Below are 16183 nucleotides of genomic sequence, written 5' to 3'. Positions count from 1 at the left end.
TGGACTGCATGCTCGTCTGCTACTCTTACACTATAAAAGCAAACAAGAATGATCGAGAGATAAATAAATATGCCGCTATTTTGTATCACAATTTTTATCGATACAAGTTATTTTTTTAAATGTATGCATACATATTTTTGTAACTTCAAATAATAATACCTTTGTATTATTTGTAACTGAAGAATCAGATATGATCTGAAAATATATCGAATTTTTTGTGCTTTTGTAATTTGCAAAACACTGCCATATTACAAATTAATAGTGAACTAATTATAATAGTTAATAATAGTTATAATAATCCTTCCTTCATACATTATTATGAAGTAGAAAACACAATGATAAATAACCAGTACATGTTTTCGTTTTAATTTTTTTCTGCCTCGAATTGAAGCCGAGACCTCCCAAATGTGAATAAAACCTATTGCAGTTTTTTGATTAAACCTTTAACCTGTATTTTTTTAGATGTTCTTTGAACTATTTCAAAGATTTAATAATCTCAAATAACATCAGAATCGAAATGATCTTATAACTTTGGTCATAAAAACTCAAAATGACTGCATTCATTTTTTTTCTGTACGAATATTATACAAAAGGGTGCGCCCGCACACCAATCAACCGATAGCCGATCTGTGCCTGTGATTAATTCAGGGACAGATAGCAGTCGATCGATCGATAATTATTTATCGTTTTGAAAAACTTCGACGATAGTTCAATTATTATTGAAACATTTTTGTGGTCAGAGAAGAGAGGGCGTGGGCAGAACGATCGGCGTCGATTAATCCGTTATTAGTCGATCGATGGCATCGATCGATCGATGTATCAACATCTGACCCGGGCACCACCGCCACACCTATTTCTACCTAATAACAGCAGCGTTAAACGCTGCTGTGTTTTGGTTTGAAGGGTGTGGTATGGGAGACTGACTTTACGAGGCGTTCCAGCTTAGACCTCAGGGGTAGCGGCGCATCTATGTCCGACCTCAGGTAGGAATATCTAATCCTATCTGGGGTTGATTACGGATGTCCATGGGCGGCAGTAGCCACTTACCATCAGGTGGACTGCATGCTCGTCTGCTACTCCTATATTATAAAAAAAAAAACTGACGATCGGCGATCGATCGATTAGTGTGCGGGCATCCTAAAAACCTACGAAGTTTGTTCCCTTTTTTACTCAATTTACTTATTAATTTCATTTTTATTGAACGGAATGAAATTTGTAAAATACAATTCGTTTTTACCGTTTTTATTTTCAAAGCTGGGCGTCTTTACGTATGTATGAGTTGAACTTTTATTAATTTTATTGCTCAAATGTTAAAATGGTTTTAACAGAAACATGCTTTATTTTATAATTTCTAACAATGATTTGTTAGTTGTGTATGAAAATTTGTAATAATAAATATTTAGTTATTTCTATTGATATTTAAAATGTGTTTAACGAAACTTGTAAGGTCGATATTGGCATGTTGCAAAGCTGATTGTTATTACAAAAATTATTGGAAATTTTTGAAAAAAAATATATGATGATTTTAATTATGTTGTAGTTTTTTTGTTTCCAATTATTTTGCATTCCTACTTTTAAGAACAAGAACAAAAAGTGAACGACTGGCTTCTACGCCTGTCACAAAAACCTATGAAGGCATAAGACAGAGGTCATAAAATTACAATTGTGCTGCATAGTGTATGACAAACACAGATTAGTAAAGATACTTCGCCGCCTTGAAATTGAATGAAGCCACAAACGGCTTATTAGAATTTTTTTTTCAATTCTTGACAAATAAAAACATTTTTAAAGAAAAATTACGAATAAATAACTAATACTGCGTAATTTAAGTAATAAATAAATAATTATTTCAAATATTTTAGGGACATTTTAGCACGGAGATGTGGCAAAACTTTTTTACGCAACTATTTCAATTCTCAAAACTGGGTACATTTTCTTGTTAGGAGTGAGTAATCTTTACTTATCTATGGACAAACATTAATTTGTCACCCCACACTACGTTAGGGCAACCAAAAAGTATTTTGTAAATCCTGCCGCCCTTTAAAAGAATTGCATATGTATACAAATTGAGTAGTACCTTACCACTGGAACCCTACGCCTATAACTTGAAATTGATAACACCGTTGTCAATTCATTATCCCACAGCCAAATGTAAATTGATAGACCTCACATATATTTCAGATTAAGAATAAATAGTTTTTAGGGATGTCGATTTCCTCACTATAATCTTTTTTTATCATCTAATTACCTGCTACTGGCATAATATAGATAAATTATTTTTATAATTCGATTTCACATATGTCAATGAATTATTTACTCAATTCATGACATTGTTATAATTATTTTACAAAAAATTGAATTGATCTTGTTTACGACATGATAGAACCACCTCAACAAATACGACAAAAGATACCCAAAGATGGTCCCGGACCAAGAGGAGTCCCAGATTGCTATTACGTTAGTTTATTTTAGTTATGCCTTAAAATCAGTATAATCGTCCACGCATAGCACGGATCTCGTCTTAGAATGATAAAGATTAGATTATAGTCCACCGCGCTGGACAAAATGCGAATTGGTAGACTTCTCTTAACTGTTCAGTAAAGTTTATATATAGTATAGGAGTAGCAGACGAGCATGCAGTCCACCTGATGGTAAGTGGCTACTGCCGCCCATGGACATCTGTAATCAACCCCAGATAGGTTTAGATATTTCTACCTGAGGTCGGCCACAGACGCGCCGCTACCCCTGAGGGCTAAGTTGGTACGCCTCGGAAAAGTCTGTCTCCCTTACCACACCCTTCACAACGGAACACAGCAGCGCTCAACACTGCTGTTTTTAGGTAGAAATAGGAGTGGCGGTGGTGCCGCCGGAGTCGAACCACAAAGGGTTCTACCACCTTCAAAAAAAAAGTTTTAAGATTTCTGATACATACAGATTTCTTCACGATGTTTTCCTTCACCGTTAAAGAAAGTAATAATTATTTTTTAATACGCACATTCATTGATATGCTACAAATCGTCTACGTACCTAATATAGGTTTATTCCGGAAATCCCCACCGACAAATCCCTACCAGTGGGGATTGTTATTTTTTTTGCCAAAAATCCCCACTATAAAATTAACTCAGCTTAGTGGGGATTTTTGGAAAAAGAACTAACAATCCCCACCAGGTTTTATAGTTTCAAAATTAATAAAAAAATCGTTAATCGTTTAATTAGATCTTTAAATACCTATCAATATCACAATATCAATGCACATTACTGAATAATCAGAGGCGTTGCCTGCGATTTGATCCTTGCACCTCTCGATTTAGAAGCCACTTTTCAACCACTAGGACATCACTGCTTGTGTAATTGTGTAGTTTTGTGTCAATAGTGAAATAAATCTTCTTATTTTACTAAGAATCCGCTTAGCGCAATGCGTAATAAATCACTATAGATTACCATCAGTCTGCGCTGTTTTGCATCTCAAAGATTTGAAATATCTAAATGTTGGAAATCCCAGTATTTGTTGTAGGTACTATTTCTATGTGTTATTAGTAGGTATATAAACTAGGTACTTAAATAATACATTATTAATAGAAATAAAGCAAATGTTTTTTATATGAACCTGCCTAAGCAATTATGCGTAGGTATAACGATGTGTTGTCCCTGTAGTTCCGGGACTAAAATAGGGCAACGGTATCCCCTGCCTGTCGTAAGAGGCGACTAAAAGGGGGCTTCCGGGGTTGCGGGCGGCATGAGGAGCTCGATCCTTCCAGTAAGCTACCCCGGGAGGGACGGAGGTATGTGTGGTCGCAGCGAACGCTTCCGCAGGGCAGAGCCCGATCGGGGCATCGCGCTCGGAGGACTCCGGTTGTGTTCCGTCGGAGATCCCGGAGTTCTCCAACAAGCGCTGAGGACGACCACCTGGGGGTTTTAGTGCGGTAAAAATCCCACATAACCCGACGTCGCTCCCGCGTCGTACCCCTTGAAGGTTTCCCCCTTGAAAAGAAAAAATCAATAAATGGTTTAACGATGTGATTAAAAATGGTAAGTAGAGCTTGGTGTATAATGATGTAACTGATTTAAGCTGACCATCACAATAATTCGACCTCAATACTACTCATTAGTAGCCGACTCTGAAGTCTTCCTAAGTAGAATCCACCACGTAGGTATAAAGTTGGTTCCATATATCCATCCCCCTAATATTGGGCTCCATATTTTTCTACTACTTCGATCATGTATGATAATATCTTTCCCAATATATCCAGACCTCCCGAGTCCTCAACTCCACCTTCCGGTACGTGAAGTTCGTGAGGAAACTGCGAGCTGAAGAGGAGGAGCAACGCCGAGGAGCTGAAAATAAGTTAAAGGAACTTAAGGACACGCAAAACAGTGATTTCTTTATACGATGTGATCGCAGGTTCATAGATTTTATCGTTTAAATAAATGCTTTCTACACTCACAGCCCCGCACTAGGATTCCCTGTATCGTGGGTGCCATTGGACACCACACAGACACAAATACACAAACACGCAGAAGCAGAAGCAGAAACCCAAATACATCATTTAGACATCCGTCTGGCCGGGGATCGAACCCGGGATCCTCTGCGCGTCAGACCGGTATGGTGACCGCTCGGCCACGCAGGTCGTCAATTTCTTAAATGTCTATTATATTTTTGTAATTCTAGTTTGTTCACGCCTATATGCAATTACAAATAACTGAAATGGTTATGTAGCTATTTAAGTAATTAGTAATTGATAATCAGGAGTATGAAATATGTGTTTTTTATAATAATATATTTTTATAATATGGTTTTAGCACCGATTACATCACCAGTCACCATTAACATATTCATAGCAAAAATAAAATTTACAGTTATATAATTTTTTTTTTTACGGGGGCTTCACAACTCCTGCGACCCCTTTATGGAGACATTGATACGTCCCAGGCGGTAACGATCCACACTTTAACTGGGTTTGTATAGAATTGCTTACCTAATATTATATGAAAGTATTACTTATCTAGCATTCTTTCAGATCTCTTATTAATAATGTTGCACGTCGAGTTGATCTGTGCATGAATTCCTACCAAGAAGATCTCAAAGAGAAGAAAAAGAGGTAAGCACTCTGTGATTACACAATCATAATATTATAATAATATGATCATTTTATTTGCTTTTAGTCTATTGAATAAATTTCGTAAAACTTTACTCTGTTTCGCTCTGGTATGGCAGGAATAATTGGATTCAATGAGGATTTTATATGTGATTCATTGATTCATCTAAAGATTGATATAAACATCAATCTTTGGCGCTTGACGTCACCCCTCGGATGCCTTTCTTATTCTTGACATGCTTGTGTAATTTTTACTTATATTGACAATAGCTTTTAACCGTGGCTTCACTCGCGATCAGAGGTTTTTATGTTACCCTCGAGAACGCTACTTCTCTCATAATAAAACGCATCATTTTTCTAAACAACTGTCAACTAAGGCGAAGAAATAAACAAACATTCACATTTACATATACCTAAGTATATACTTAATTAAGTTAGGATATTGAAGGTGGAGGTGGTAGAACCCTTTGTGGTTCGACTCCAGCGACACCACCGCCACATCTATTTCTACCTAATAACAGCAGTGTTAGACGCTACTGTGTTCCGGTTTGAAGGGTGTGGTAAGGGAGACATACTTTTCCGAGGCGTTCCAGCTTAGTCCTCAGGGGTAGCGGCGCATCTGTGGCCGACCTCAGGTAGGAATACCTAATTCTATCTGGGGTTGATTAGAGATGTCCGTGGGCGGCAGTAGCCATTTACCATCAGGTGGACTGCATGCTCGTCTACTACTCTTATATTATAAAAAAAAACTGACTATGGTATAGTTAGCTTAGATCCTTCCTTCCTCCTTTGTACCTTCTTCATTCCTTTAAGATTTACAGTGTAATATCGCATAACTATAGATTAATGGACCTGTATACTCACGAAGAAGAGGCGAACATTCGTAAGCTGGTGGAACAGGCCCAGGCTGGTGCTGAAGCGGTCTGGCAAGACAAGCTGAATCGCCTCGAATACCTCCTGGAGAAGAGAAAGAAGGAGCACGAAGAGAAGTATAAGGATACGCCGTTGTAAGTATCTTCTCCCACAGGAATATTAGCGCAGTAGATTATGGTTAGGAGTGATAGTTTGGTAGTTAAGAAATTCAGCCGTTCATTTGGCGGGTCCGAAGTTTAATTTCCAGGCCAACCTGTCTGGTTTCTCAAAGTTGTGCCTTGAGCGTATAAGAAATTAATTATCACTTAGGTACTTAAGTAGTGAAGAAAAAAATAATGAGGAAATTAGTACGCGTAAGAGTTTAAAAAAAAGGTCTAGAGAATGTCAAGTCTACCAATTTGTACTTGGCCAGCTCTGTCGACTGTGCCCTAAACCCCTCTTACTTCGAGAGAAGTGATAACACCACAAGTATTTCGAACTAAAGATAGCAGTGTTAAACGCTGCTGTGTCTTGGATTAAAGGGTGTGGTAAGGGAGACATACTTTTCCGTGGCATTCCAGCTTAGTTCTCAGGGGTAGCAGCGCATTTGTGGCCCATCTCAAGTAGGAATATTTAATCCTTTCTGAGGTTGATTGCGATGTCCATGGACGGCAGTAGCTACTTAACACCAGGTGGACTGCATGGTCCTTTTCTACTCCTATATAAAATAAAGAAAAAAACAGGTGACGATTACACCCTGATTGACCACGACTATGATAAAAAAACATATGACTTCCCAGATCAAAATGTGTGCACGTACTCCCCTGTATATACAAGCTGCGTGCTAAGGAAGCGCAGGAGATCCAGCTCTACCAGATACGGGAGAAGCAGGCGCGGAAGCTGGCTGAGCTGGAGTTCGATAAGATGTGGCATGAGGTCGCTATGAACGAGGCTGACGCTTTGGTTAGTTGGATGAAATGGTTGAAAGAGATCGTAATGAAAATTTGAAAATTCATTTTTATGTTTTTTTTATTTAAAATTGGATAAAATGCGGGGTTGGTGAAGGGTTTAATCCTGCCTGGCTAGGTCCTAAACCGTATCTGGGGAGCGGAAGTTTTATTATTGCAATAACTATATAGGTATGTTTTTCTTATTTTTTTTTAATTATAAGTAAGGTTTCAAAGATTTTTTTTATCTTGTTTTGTTTTGGATGACAATGTACCCGCCTAATAGGGCTGAAACCCCAAATTGGGGACTAATTATTTTGTGTCTATCCCTCATTTAAATATTGGTAGAAAATCAGACGGTTTTCTAAGAATATTCCGAAAAAGATTAAGCTTTTTAGCTTATTAGGTTTTTAGTAACGTCAGTTTTACTAAAAATTGAAAATATAACTTTAAAATTGTTTTAATAACTTTTATGTTTTTTATTACTTTTTGCCATATTCAGGCAGCCCGAATGGAACAAGACGCAATCGAGCGCCTCCGTCGTGACCACGACTGCAAGCACTACACCGACTACCAGCTGGAGCAGAGACGCATCCAGAAGGAGAGGGAGAGGGAGATGTTGAAAGAAGAGGCGAGGAGATTCAAGGCCCTGTGGGACGAGGATATTCGGAAGGAGGAGGAAGGTATGAAGACAGTGGCGTAACTGTAGACAGAGCACACAAAATGCCACGAGATCCCGGCCTGAGAGGCTGCGAACTCACCAAAAACAAAAAAAAAATGTTTAAATCCGCGAAAAAAGAAGGTCGATGGTCGTTAGTGATCGATTAATCGAAGGATAGAAGGATAGATTAAAAAAGTCAACGACGTACTTTGTCATTTTTTACATACGTCTTCCCACCCAACAAATACAGGTCTGTACGTCTTTCCCACACGCTGTCTCAGAACGAATTAAAAATGGCGTCAACAACTGTGACGAAACATCGCAGGAATGTGCGATGCGAATTAATTCGCAAGTTCTTGCGATGCGTCGAGGGAGCTCGCAGATTTTTACGATGCGACGTCGCATCGCAGTTTTGTGTACGAGCCCTTAAACATTCATCACATCAGAAGTTACAACAATAGGGCACCAATTAAAGAAGTTATTAAAATGCTTATGAAACCAAATTACCAAAGAAATTTGTAAGCACAATAAGATTATTATTAATTAAGTAATTATTTAATTACAAAAAATACTAAATCATTGCAGGATAATTTTGAGGATAAAATTAAATATTACTTTATAGTACAGGAAGTGAACTAAATAATATAAGGACAGATGTTATCTTTATTGACATTGTGACATTGGGGAAGTATGATAAGGAAAGTAGGTAGTTGTTGAAGAACTTCTTTACAAGTATGAAGTATCTGAGTAAAATATGATTCCATGTTTCAGTAAATTTAAATCTATATATTTTGATTTTTTATAATATAATAGTAGCAGACGAGCATGCAGTTCACCTGATGGTAAGTGGCTACTTCCGCCCATAGACATCCGTAATCAACCCCGGATAGGATTAGATATTCCATCATGAGGTGGAATACAGATGCGCCGCTGCCCCTGAGGACTAAGCTGAAATTCCTCGGAAAAGTACGTCTCCTTACCACACTCTTCAAACCAGAATACAGCAGCGCTTAACACTGCTGTTATGAGGCAGAAATACGTGTGGCGGTAGTGCCGCCGGAGTCGAACCACCTTTTGACATCTGACATCTGTAATTGACCCTAGATAGGATTAGATATTCCTTCATGAGGTGGAATACAGATGCGCCGCTGCCCCTGAGGACTAAGCTGGAATGCCTCGGACAAGTATGTCTCCCTTACCACTCCTTAATTACGTATACAATATGTATTATAATTTTGTTTTTCCTTCATGTTCGTACTTATTTACATACATTTTGCGTACATTATTTTCTGCAGATCTCAAAGAGTGGCTGGTAGATAATGCTTTTAGCACTAAGCCCGCCTTTAGTAATGTAAAAATAAATAAATAAATAATATGTATAAAATAGACAAATATCTGTTACTTATACAAATATTTGTTAAATGAAAAATTAAGTTATTAGGATTTTTTTCCTGTCACGCAGCTCCATATCCGTGTACGTGTCTCATTCGTATATTAACCCGTTATAGTCTTACCTCGTTCCGCGTGCGTATAGCTTACGTGACAGGAAAAGTATCTATGAAAAGATGGGATGTGAGCGCACGTAGGCATCTCCCAGGCGCGTTCCTGCGTGATAGCCCTTAATACACATATTTGCGCGTAGCGGAGCGGATTTCATTCTCGATTGATCGAAGGTCACGCAGTTCTAGGTTCGATTCTCTGCCACGCAGACTAAATGATGCATTTATACTTATAGCATTGGATTTGGTTCTTTGTGTATCGCTCCCATAATACAGGGAATCCTTATGTCAGGATATGAATATAGAAAGTTATTGCTCTCTCATGCAAATTTCTAGCATCTCTCATATTTCTTAATTCGTACCTTAATAACAATATGAAACAAATCCCACAACATTCATCCCCCTCTTTCCCCACAGCGGAACGCAAGCGCACAGAGAAGCGCAAAGAAACTGCGAAAGAACGCAAGAAGATGATAGAAGAACGGCAAGAAACGCTCGCGAGGCAGCGGGCGGAGGCCAAGCTCATCGCGGACACGTGGGACTCGCTCGCCGGGCAAGGCCTCGCTGATGACAAGGCGAAGATCGAGCTTAGAAGACGGAAAGAGGTAAATTTAAGCTGTGAAAGGTAGGGTTCGTGATTCGACTTCGCTGAGAAGGCGCAGATTGAGCTTAGACGACGGAAGGAGGTAAATGAAAATAAGTAGGCAGACTTCGTGATCCGACTTCGTTGAGAAAGCGAAGATTGAGCTTACAAGACGGAAAAAGGTAAGTGAAAATAGTAAAGTAGACTTCGTGATTCGACTTCGCTGAGCAAGACCTCGCTGATGAGAAAGCAATGATTGAGCTTAGACGACGGAAGGAGGTAAGTGAAAACTGTAAAACACGATGATTGAAGAACGGCACGAGACGTTCGCGAGGCAGCGGGCGCAGGCGAAGCTCACCGCGATATAAATGACACTCGACATAAATGAAAATAGTAAAGTGGTAAGGAGGAACACTTATATGAGGTGCTTCAGCTTAGTATTCAGGGGAAGTAGGTAATGCATCTTTCTGTGGCTGACTCCAGGTTTCTCTAATAATCTAATTTCAATTTAGTTACTTATTTATGTTTTTTTCAAATTCAAATATTTCAGTATTACCTTCAATCGAGGAAGTTGAAGTTCCTATTTAAGTAAGTAAGTAATAAGTAAAGAAGTAAGTAAGCTACCCCTGCGATCGATTTTAATTTTCAAGGGTTTTAAAAAAGATACCTTCTGTTTAGATATTTGTTACATACATAAGCCATTTACATATTGAAATGATATAGGTAACTTAGGTACCCAGTTAATAGTAGGTACTTATGTCATTAAAGACAATACTAGAATCAAACTATAACTAGACAATCACATCACTGATAGAGATCGTAAATTAATTATGTATTTCGCTATAAACATGGTGTTATGTGTAACGTGGGTGTGAAAAAGATGGAAAACGAATAGTAAGCGACGTTGATTAGTAATTGTGATGCATCTAGTGGTCTGGTTGACTAACCAGTTACGCTGTTAACATACACAATAGTTTGTGATTTAACTAATACCTACTTCTCATGATTTAGTATTATACCTACTTAGATTTTTTTTATAATATAGGAGTAGCAGACGAGTCTACAGTCTACCTGATGGTAAGTGGCTACTGCTGCCTATGGATATATGTAATCAACCCCAGACAGATTCCTACCTGAGGTCAGCCACAGATGCGCTGCAACCCCTGAGGACTAAGCTGGAACGCCTCGGAAAAGTATGACTCCCTTACCACACCCTTCAAATTAGAACAGCGGCGTGTAACACTGCTGTTATTAGACAGAAATAGGTGTGGCGGTGGTGCCGCGAAATCATCTTTAATTGATCGGTTAACTATATTGTTTGCCTACATACATATGTGGTTTCTTAAACCAATGTTACTTATTGATATATTTTCAGAGAGAGCTAGACATATGCAACAAACAGCTGATAGAGTTCAAGAAGCAGCTAGAAGAGTTCGAGCACTCCAACGAGGGTCCGATGAGAGAGGAGGCGAGGAGACAACAGGAGCTCACGGACAAGAAGCGATGCGAATACCTGGGCTGGGCGCAGAGGACAAACAGAGTAAGTTCTTGGTTTTGTAATAGAGATTTTTTAGTAAAATGCAGCTATAGCCTAGTGGATAAGAAATTCGGCCTCTCGCTCGGGTCCGGGGTTTAAATCCCAAACACGAACCTCTGATTTTCCGAATTTATGTGCGTATTACAATTAATTAATCACTTGCCTAAACGGCCAAGGAAGATAGCGTGAGGAAACCTGCATACCTGAGAAATCTTAAAAAATAGTTTTCAAAGGTATGTGAAGTCTACCAATACGCACATGGCCTGCGCGGTGCATCCTAATCTTTCTCATTCTGAGAGGAGCCGCTCAAGCAGTGGGACAGTAATTGGTTGATGAATCATGATGATGATTCTTTAGTCACTCGAATTTGTAGCTATGAGATGAAATAGCTACAAGAATTGGAGGGATCGGAGAAGTTCCGATAAAAGAAGACGCAATGAGAGTATCTTTTTAAGTATTAATTATTATACCTACCTTGTTTACATAAATTTGTTGATCGTAATAAAAAGCAACGTAGTAAATAATACATAATAATATTAGGTATTGATATAAGTCATTTGTTTTGCAACAAAACCACAGTATTCGAATAGGTAGGGACCTATTATGAATCATTCATAGTTGTAATTAAGTAGTTATGTGTTACAGTATTTTATAATGGGATTAATTGATCTCACTAAAATGAACTAAAGTGCTATGAAAATATTTCCCGACGAAAATGACGACCTGCGTCGCGGGGTGGTTATAGCGGTCTGACACGCAGTAGGTTCCGGGTTCGATCACAGACAGACAGTTATCTAAATGATGAATTGATATTGCTGTCCTAGGTTTTTATAATCGTCTTTTTAATGTAGGTATCCCCTATGGGATATCTAGGAAATACCTATGTATATCTAGGAAATCTCATTGTGGGACGATGAGTGTAGAAAGTTCTTATTCATATTTAGTACATGATTAGTACCTAAACATAAGTCTTCGTTTATCTATTAACTCACTTACCTACCCTTACATAACACAAACGGCCATATATATGTAACCTTTCTTCTCAACATACCCTTATCTTATAGGACGTCCGCAAAGCAATGATAGACCAGATCAAAGACCGGCAAGATGCCAGAGAGCAACTCAAACAGAAGATGGCCGAGCAGGACGAGTACCAGCGACAACTCTTCGAACAGCTGCAACAGCTGGTGGAGCACAAACAGCTGACCGACGCCCAGGCTAGGAAGACACACCAGCAACAACTGCTTGAGCAGATTGAGTATAACAAGCTGTTAAAGGTGAGTTTTGTTTTATTTAAATTATGCCAATTAACAGCCCTATAGGATGTCCGTAAAGCAATGATAGACCAGATTAAAGGCCGAAAAGAGCCCGACGGGGTGCCGCGCTAAGAAAACTTCGGTTGCGTTCCGTTGGAGATCCCGAAGTCCTCTACACGGCTACCGGGATGGTTTTAGTGCGGTAAGAGTCCCACATAACCCTGTGACGCTCCGACGGCACCGGGTAACTTTTGAAGGTTTCCTTCTCGTTAAAAAAATTTAAAAAGAAGATGCTAGAGAGCAGCTCAAACAGAAGATGGCAGAGCAGGTCGAGTACCAGCGGCAGCTGTTCGAGCTGGTGGAGCACAAACAGCTGACTGACGCCCAGGCGAGGAACACCAGCAATAACTGCTTGAGCAGATCGAGTATAACAAGCTGTTGAAGGTACGTGCTGTGATAGCAGATAAGCAGTGATAGCCTAGTGGTTAAGAAACTCAGCCTCTCGATCGAGGGGTCCGAGGTTCAAATCCCAGGCACGCACCTCTGATTTTTCAAAGTTATGTGCGTATTAGAAGTTAATTATCACTTGCTTAAACGGTGAAGGAAAACATCGTGAGGAAACCTGCATACCTGAGAAATCAAAAGTATGCAAAGTCTACCAATACGCACTTGGCCAGCGCGGTAGACTATGGTGCCCAATCCTTTCCATTCTGAGAGGAGAACTGTGCCCAGCTGTGGGACAATAATGGGTTGATGATGAGTACAGAAAAACTTATACATTTTAAAAATACCTTCTGTAGGTTATAACTTATATTAAGTATTGTGTAAAATAGGTATTAACTAACAATGTTAATAAATAATGATTTATAAACAGGAGCGAGCAAAGCAAGAAGAAATAGACCAAATAAAGAAGGGGCAGCTCGCAGCAGAGGAATATGAGAAGGAGATCAGCAAGATGCTCTGTCGGTACGTATATTTAAAATATAGCAGTAGCAAGCGAGCATGCAGTCCTGCTGATTGTAAGTGGCTACTGCCACACATCTGTAATCAAGCCCAGGTAATATTAAAATACGTTACTACCCCTGAGGACTAAGTTAGAACGAATCAAAAAAGTTTTTTTAATAATATGGGAGTAGCAGACGAGCATGCAGTACACCTGATGGTAAGTGGCTACTGCCACGCCAATGTAATCTGTAATCAAACCCAGGTAAGAATACGAGTCCTACCTGAATTCGGCCAAGATAATATTACTAGTCCTATCGGAGGTCCGCCACAGATACGCCGCTACCCAAGAGGACTAAATTAGAACGCCTTGAAACTACCATGTCTTTCTTACCACACCTTTTACCAGACCACACCAGCACTTAACATAAAATAGGTTTGGAGGTTGTGCAATCGGACAAGATATTTCCCACCTTCAAATATTATATTAAGTAGGTACCTGTATAAAACTAATAGCACATAAAAGTGGTAATTCTATCCAGCAAAGCATTATGTGCTCGGGGATTTTTGCCCTGATTGTCGATTCGAATCATGTGGAGCGTTATGGTAAGCGTCTGTTTGTGATGCGTTCTAAGGTCGTGCGATGACGCATGGCTCCACCGGAACTACTCGTATTAACATTACGATCATCTAGCTGATGTCAAATGACCTGTTTAATCAGGAAGATTGTTTATCACGAAAAAAGGAAATGGGCATGATGACAGTATAAATAATAGATTAAAAAAAACTAAAAAAACACGCTTTTATTACTAATCGAACTAAAAACTAGAAAATAAATTTTAATGATAAAGAGTTTAATATTACATTAGTAGAAGATTAAACAATCAATCATAATGAGTCAATCATAATGCCTCTAAATAAAATTATAATAAAATTTAAGTTATTAAAATAATAATTCAATTCAGAGTAAAAAGCGTGAGGTGCTTGATATTTTAAATGTTACAATCATTCTATTGGCAATTATCTATGAGAGAATAGTTATGGACCGCAGTGAAACCACAGTACAAATATCTATACCTTATACTGTGGTGAAACGTACATTTGTAATTAATTATAATAGAAATAGATAAATTACGTTATCTTGAAATTACGGCTTAGCACGTTTTCAAAAGCAGTGATAGCAGTGATAGCCTAGTGGTTAAGAAACGCGGCCTCTCGATCGAGGGGTCCGAGGTTCAAATCCCAGGCACGCACCTCTGATTTTCAAATTTATGTGCGTATTAGAAATTAATTATCACTTGCTTAAACGATGAAGGAAAACATCGTGAGGAAACCTGCATACCTGAGAGATTTATAAAAAAAAAAAACTCAACGGTATGTGAAGTCTACCAATACGCACTTAGCCAGCGCGGTGGACTATGGCCTAATCCTTCTCATTCTGAGAGGAGACCCGTGCCCAGCAGTGGGACAGTAATGGGTTGATGATGACGTTTTCAAAAATTACCCTTTTCTTTTTACAGGCCGTTCTTCAGCGATGAAGTTCATCCGTTTATGAAGCAAATGGCCAAGGGACTCAAAATGCGAGAAACTTGCCCTTGCTCCAAACCAAGTTATTGCAAATAACATTTTTTAGAAATTTCCTAAAAATGGTGAAGCCTGAAGCATGGTATTAGGTACTTCAGTGATTAAAGTTTTATAATTTATTGTTTTCTAAATTTGTGATTGAAATAAAACGATTTTCTTATATTACTGGTATTTCATTTCCATTTTAGTTATAATATACTATGACACCACTTTATCACCCTGTGTAGTTTTATCTTTTTAACTGATTTTCGCGCAATTTTCATTCATTGACTCTTTAAATAATTGGCCAAGTGCTAGTTGAACTAACACATGGAGGGTTCATTGCCACCCAATTTTCATTTTTATTTTTAGTATTTGTTGTCATAGAAACCATAGAAGTAAATGCCTTTTGGAAATGTGAACTGTCTAGGCACCTATTACGGTTCAATAAATAAAGCGTAAAACGCTTAAAACAGCGGTTTCTTGTATGACTATACCGTGATAGGGTTCCGTTTTTACCCTTTGGGTACGGAATCCTAAAAATATTAGTACTAAGGATGGCTTTCTGGAAAAAGGCTTTAACTTCGTGATTTTATTGTCATTGTCGTTCTAGGTCAAGAATAGTCGAATCTAGGCGGCCTTGATAACGATTATGATGTAATGTAATATAATCTTTATTTTTGTATTTTTACAAGTATTTCTTCTTAATATAGGTACTATAAAGTTTTATTTTTCTATTAATTTTGAGAAGAATGGTAACGTAAACTATGTCACCACGTCAAACTCCAATCCTAACATTATCCTATGCAAACATGCAAACAAACAAACATAATCTTATGATTGTGAATATAATGTCAATATTTATGTAATCCTAATTAAGATATCCAACTGTAGAAGAGCGAAGCACTCCTTTTACAAGTCTCTGACAACTTACCGAATACCTACTAAGTCTTGTTTTAAAGATTTTCTTAAATAATGCATTTTTTGTTGTTTTGTATTTTTGTATGTAGCATATAGGTCAATTGTTTTTTTTATAAATTTATAACTTTATTATTCCAATCTTATGAACGTGCCTATGTGGAAAAGGTAATAGCACCAAAAAATTCGTAAGCCCAGATCTAAGTTCAAGTTTACACCTTGACACTTGCTATCTGATCGTAACGACTCTCGGAGTCATGTACGCCGTCCAAATAAGATTGTCATGCGTCTCGCGTGTATATGTGATAGACTTGTCGATATAACGCACG

General features: G+C 38.3%; 1 protein-coding gene across 2 annotated transcripts; it reads left to right on the top strand.

The window, feature by feature from the left end:
* The first annotated feature begins 2216 nt into the window (after window positions 1-2216).
* LOC140755220 (uncharacterized) lies at window positions 2217-15016 on the top strand. Of its 2 annotated transcripts, none has more exons than XM_073090435.1 (11): window positions 2217-2457; window positions 4251-4402; window positions 5019-5099; window positions 5939-6103; window positions 6749-6911; window positions 7398-7578; window positions 9473-9660; window positions 11014-11178; window positions 12240-12452; window positions 13306-13394; window positions 14891-15016. In XM_073090435.1, the coding sequence occupies exons 1-11, from the start codon at window positions 2377-2379 to the stop codon at window positions 14994-14996; spliced, it is 1584 nt and encodes a 527-aa protein (XP_072946536.1). In that variant the 5' UTR covers window positions 2217-2376; the 3' UTR covers window positions 14997-15016. The 2 variants fall into 2 exon arrangements, with proteins under 2 accessions (XP_072946536.1, XP_072946535.1); XM_073090434.1 differs by having other exon boundaries at window positions 13306-13397; window positions 14894-15016.
* The last annotated feature ends 1167 nt before the right edge of the window (window positions 15017-16183 follow it).

This window comes from Epargyreus clarus, unplaced genomic scaffold, assembly GCF_041222505.1.
Source record: "Epargyreus clarus isolate Ecla_fem2 unplaced genomic scaffold, WU_Ecla_fem_2.2 ptg000032l, whole genome shotgun sequence".
Classification (NCBI taxonomy): domain Eukaryota; kingdom Metazoa; phylum Arthropoda; class Insecta; order Lepidoptera; family Hesperiidae; genus Epargyreus; species Epargyreus clarus.
The sequence above is the reverse complement of the archived record's forward strand: the minus strand, read 5'-3'. Positions and strand labels throughout refer to the sequence as shown.

Excerpts from the sequence above, each read along its gene's own strand:
- LOC140755220 (XM_073090435.1), top strand. The coding sequence starts at position 2,377 with ATGATAGAACCACCTCAACAAATACGACAAAAGATACCCAAAGATGGT. Across the intron at positions 4,403-5,018 it reads TTTATACGATGTGATCGCAG|ATCTCTTATTAATAATGTTG; the intron begins GTTCATAGATTT and ends GCATTCTTTCAG. Across the intron at positions 9,661-11,013 it reads AGCTTAGAAGACGGAAAGAG|AGAGAGCTAGACATATGCAA; the intron begins GTAAATTTAAGC and ends ATATATTTTCAG.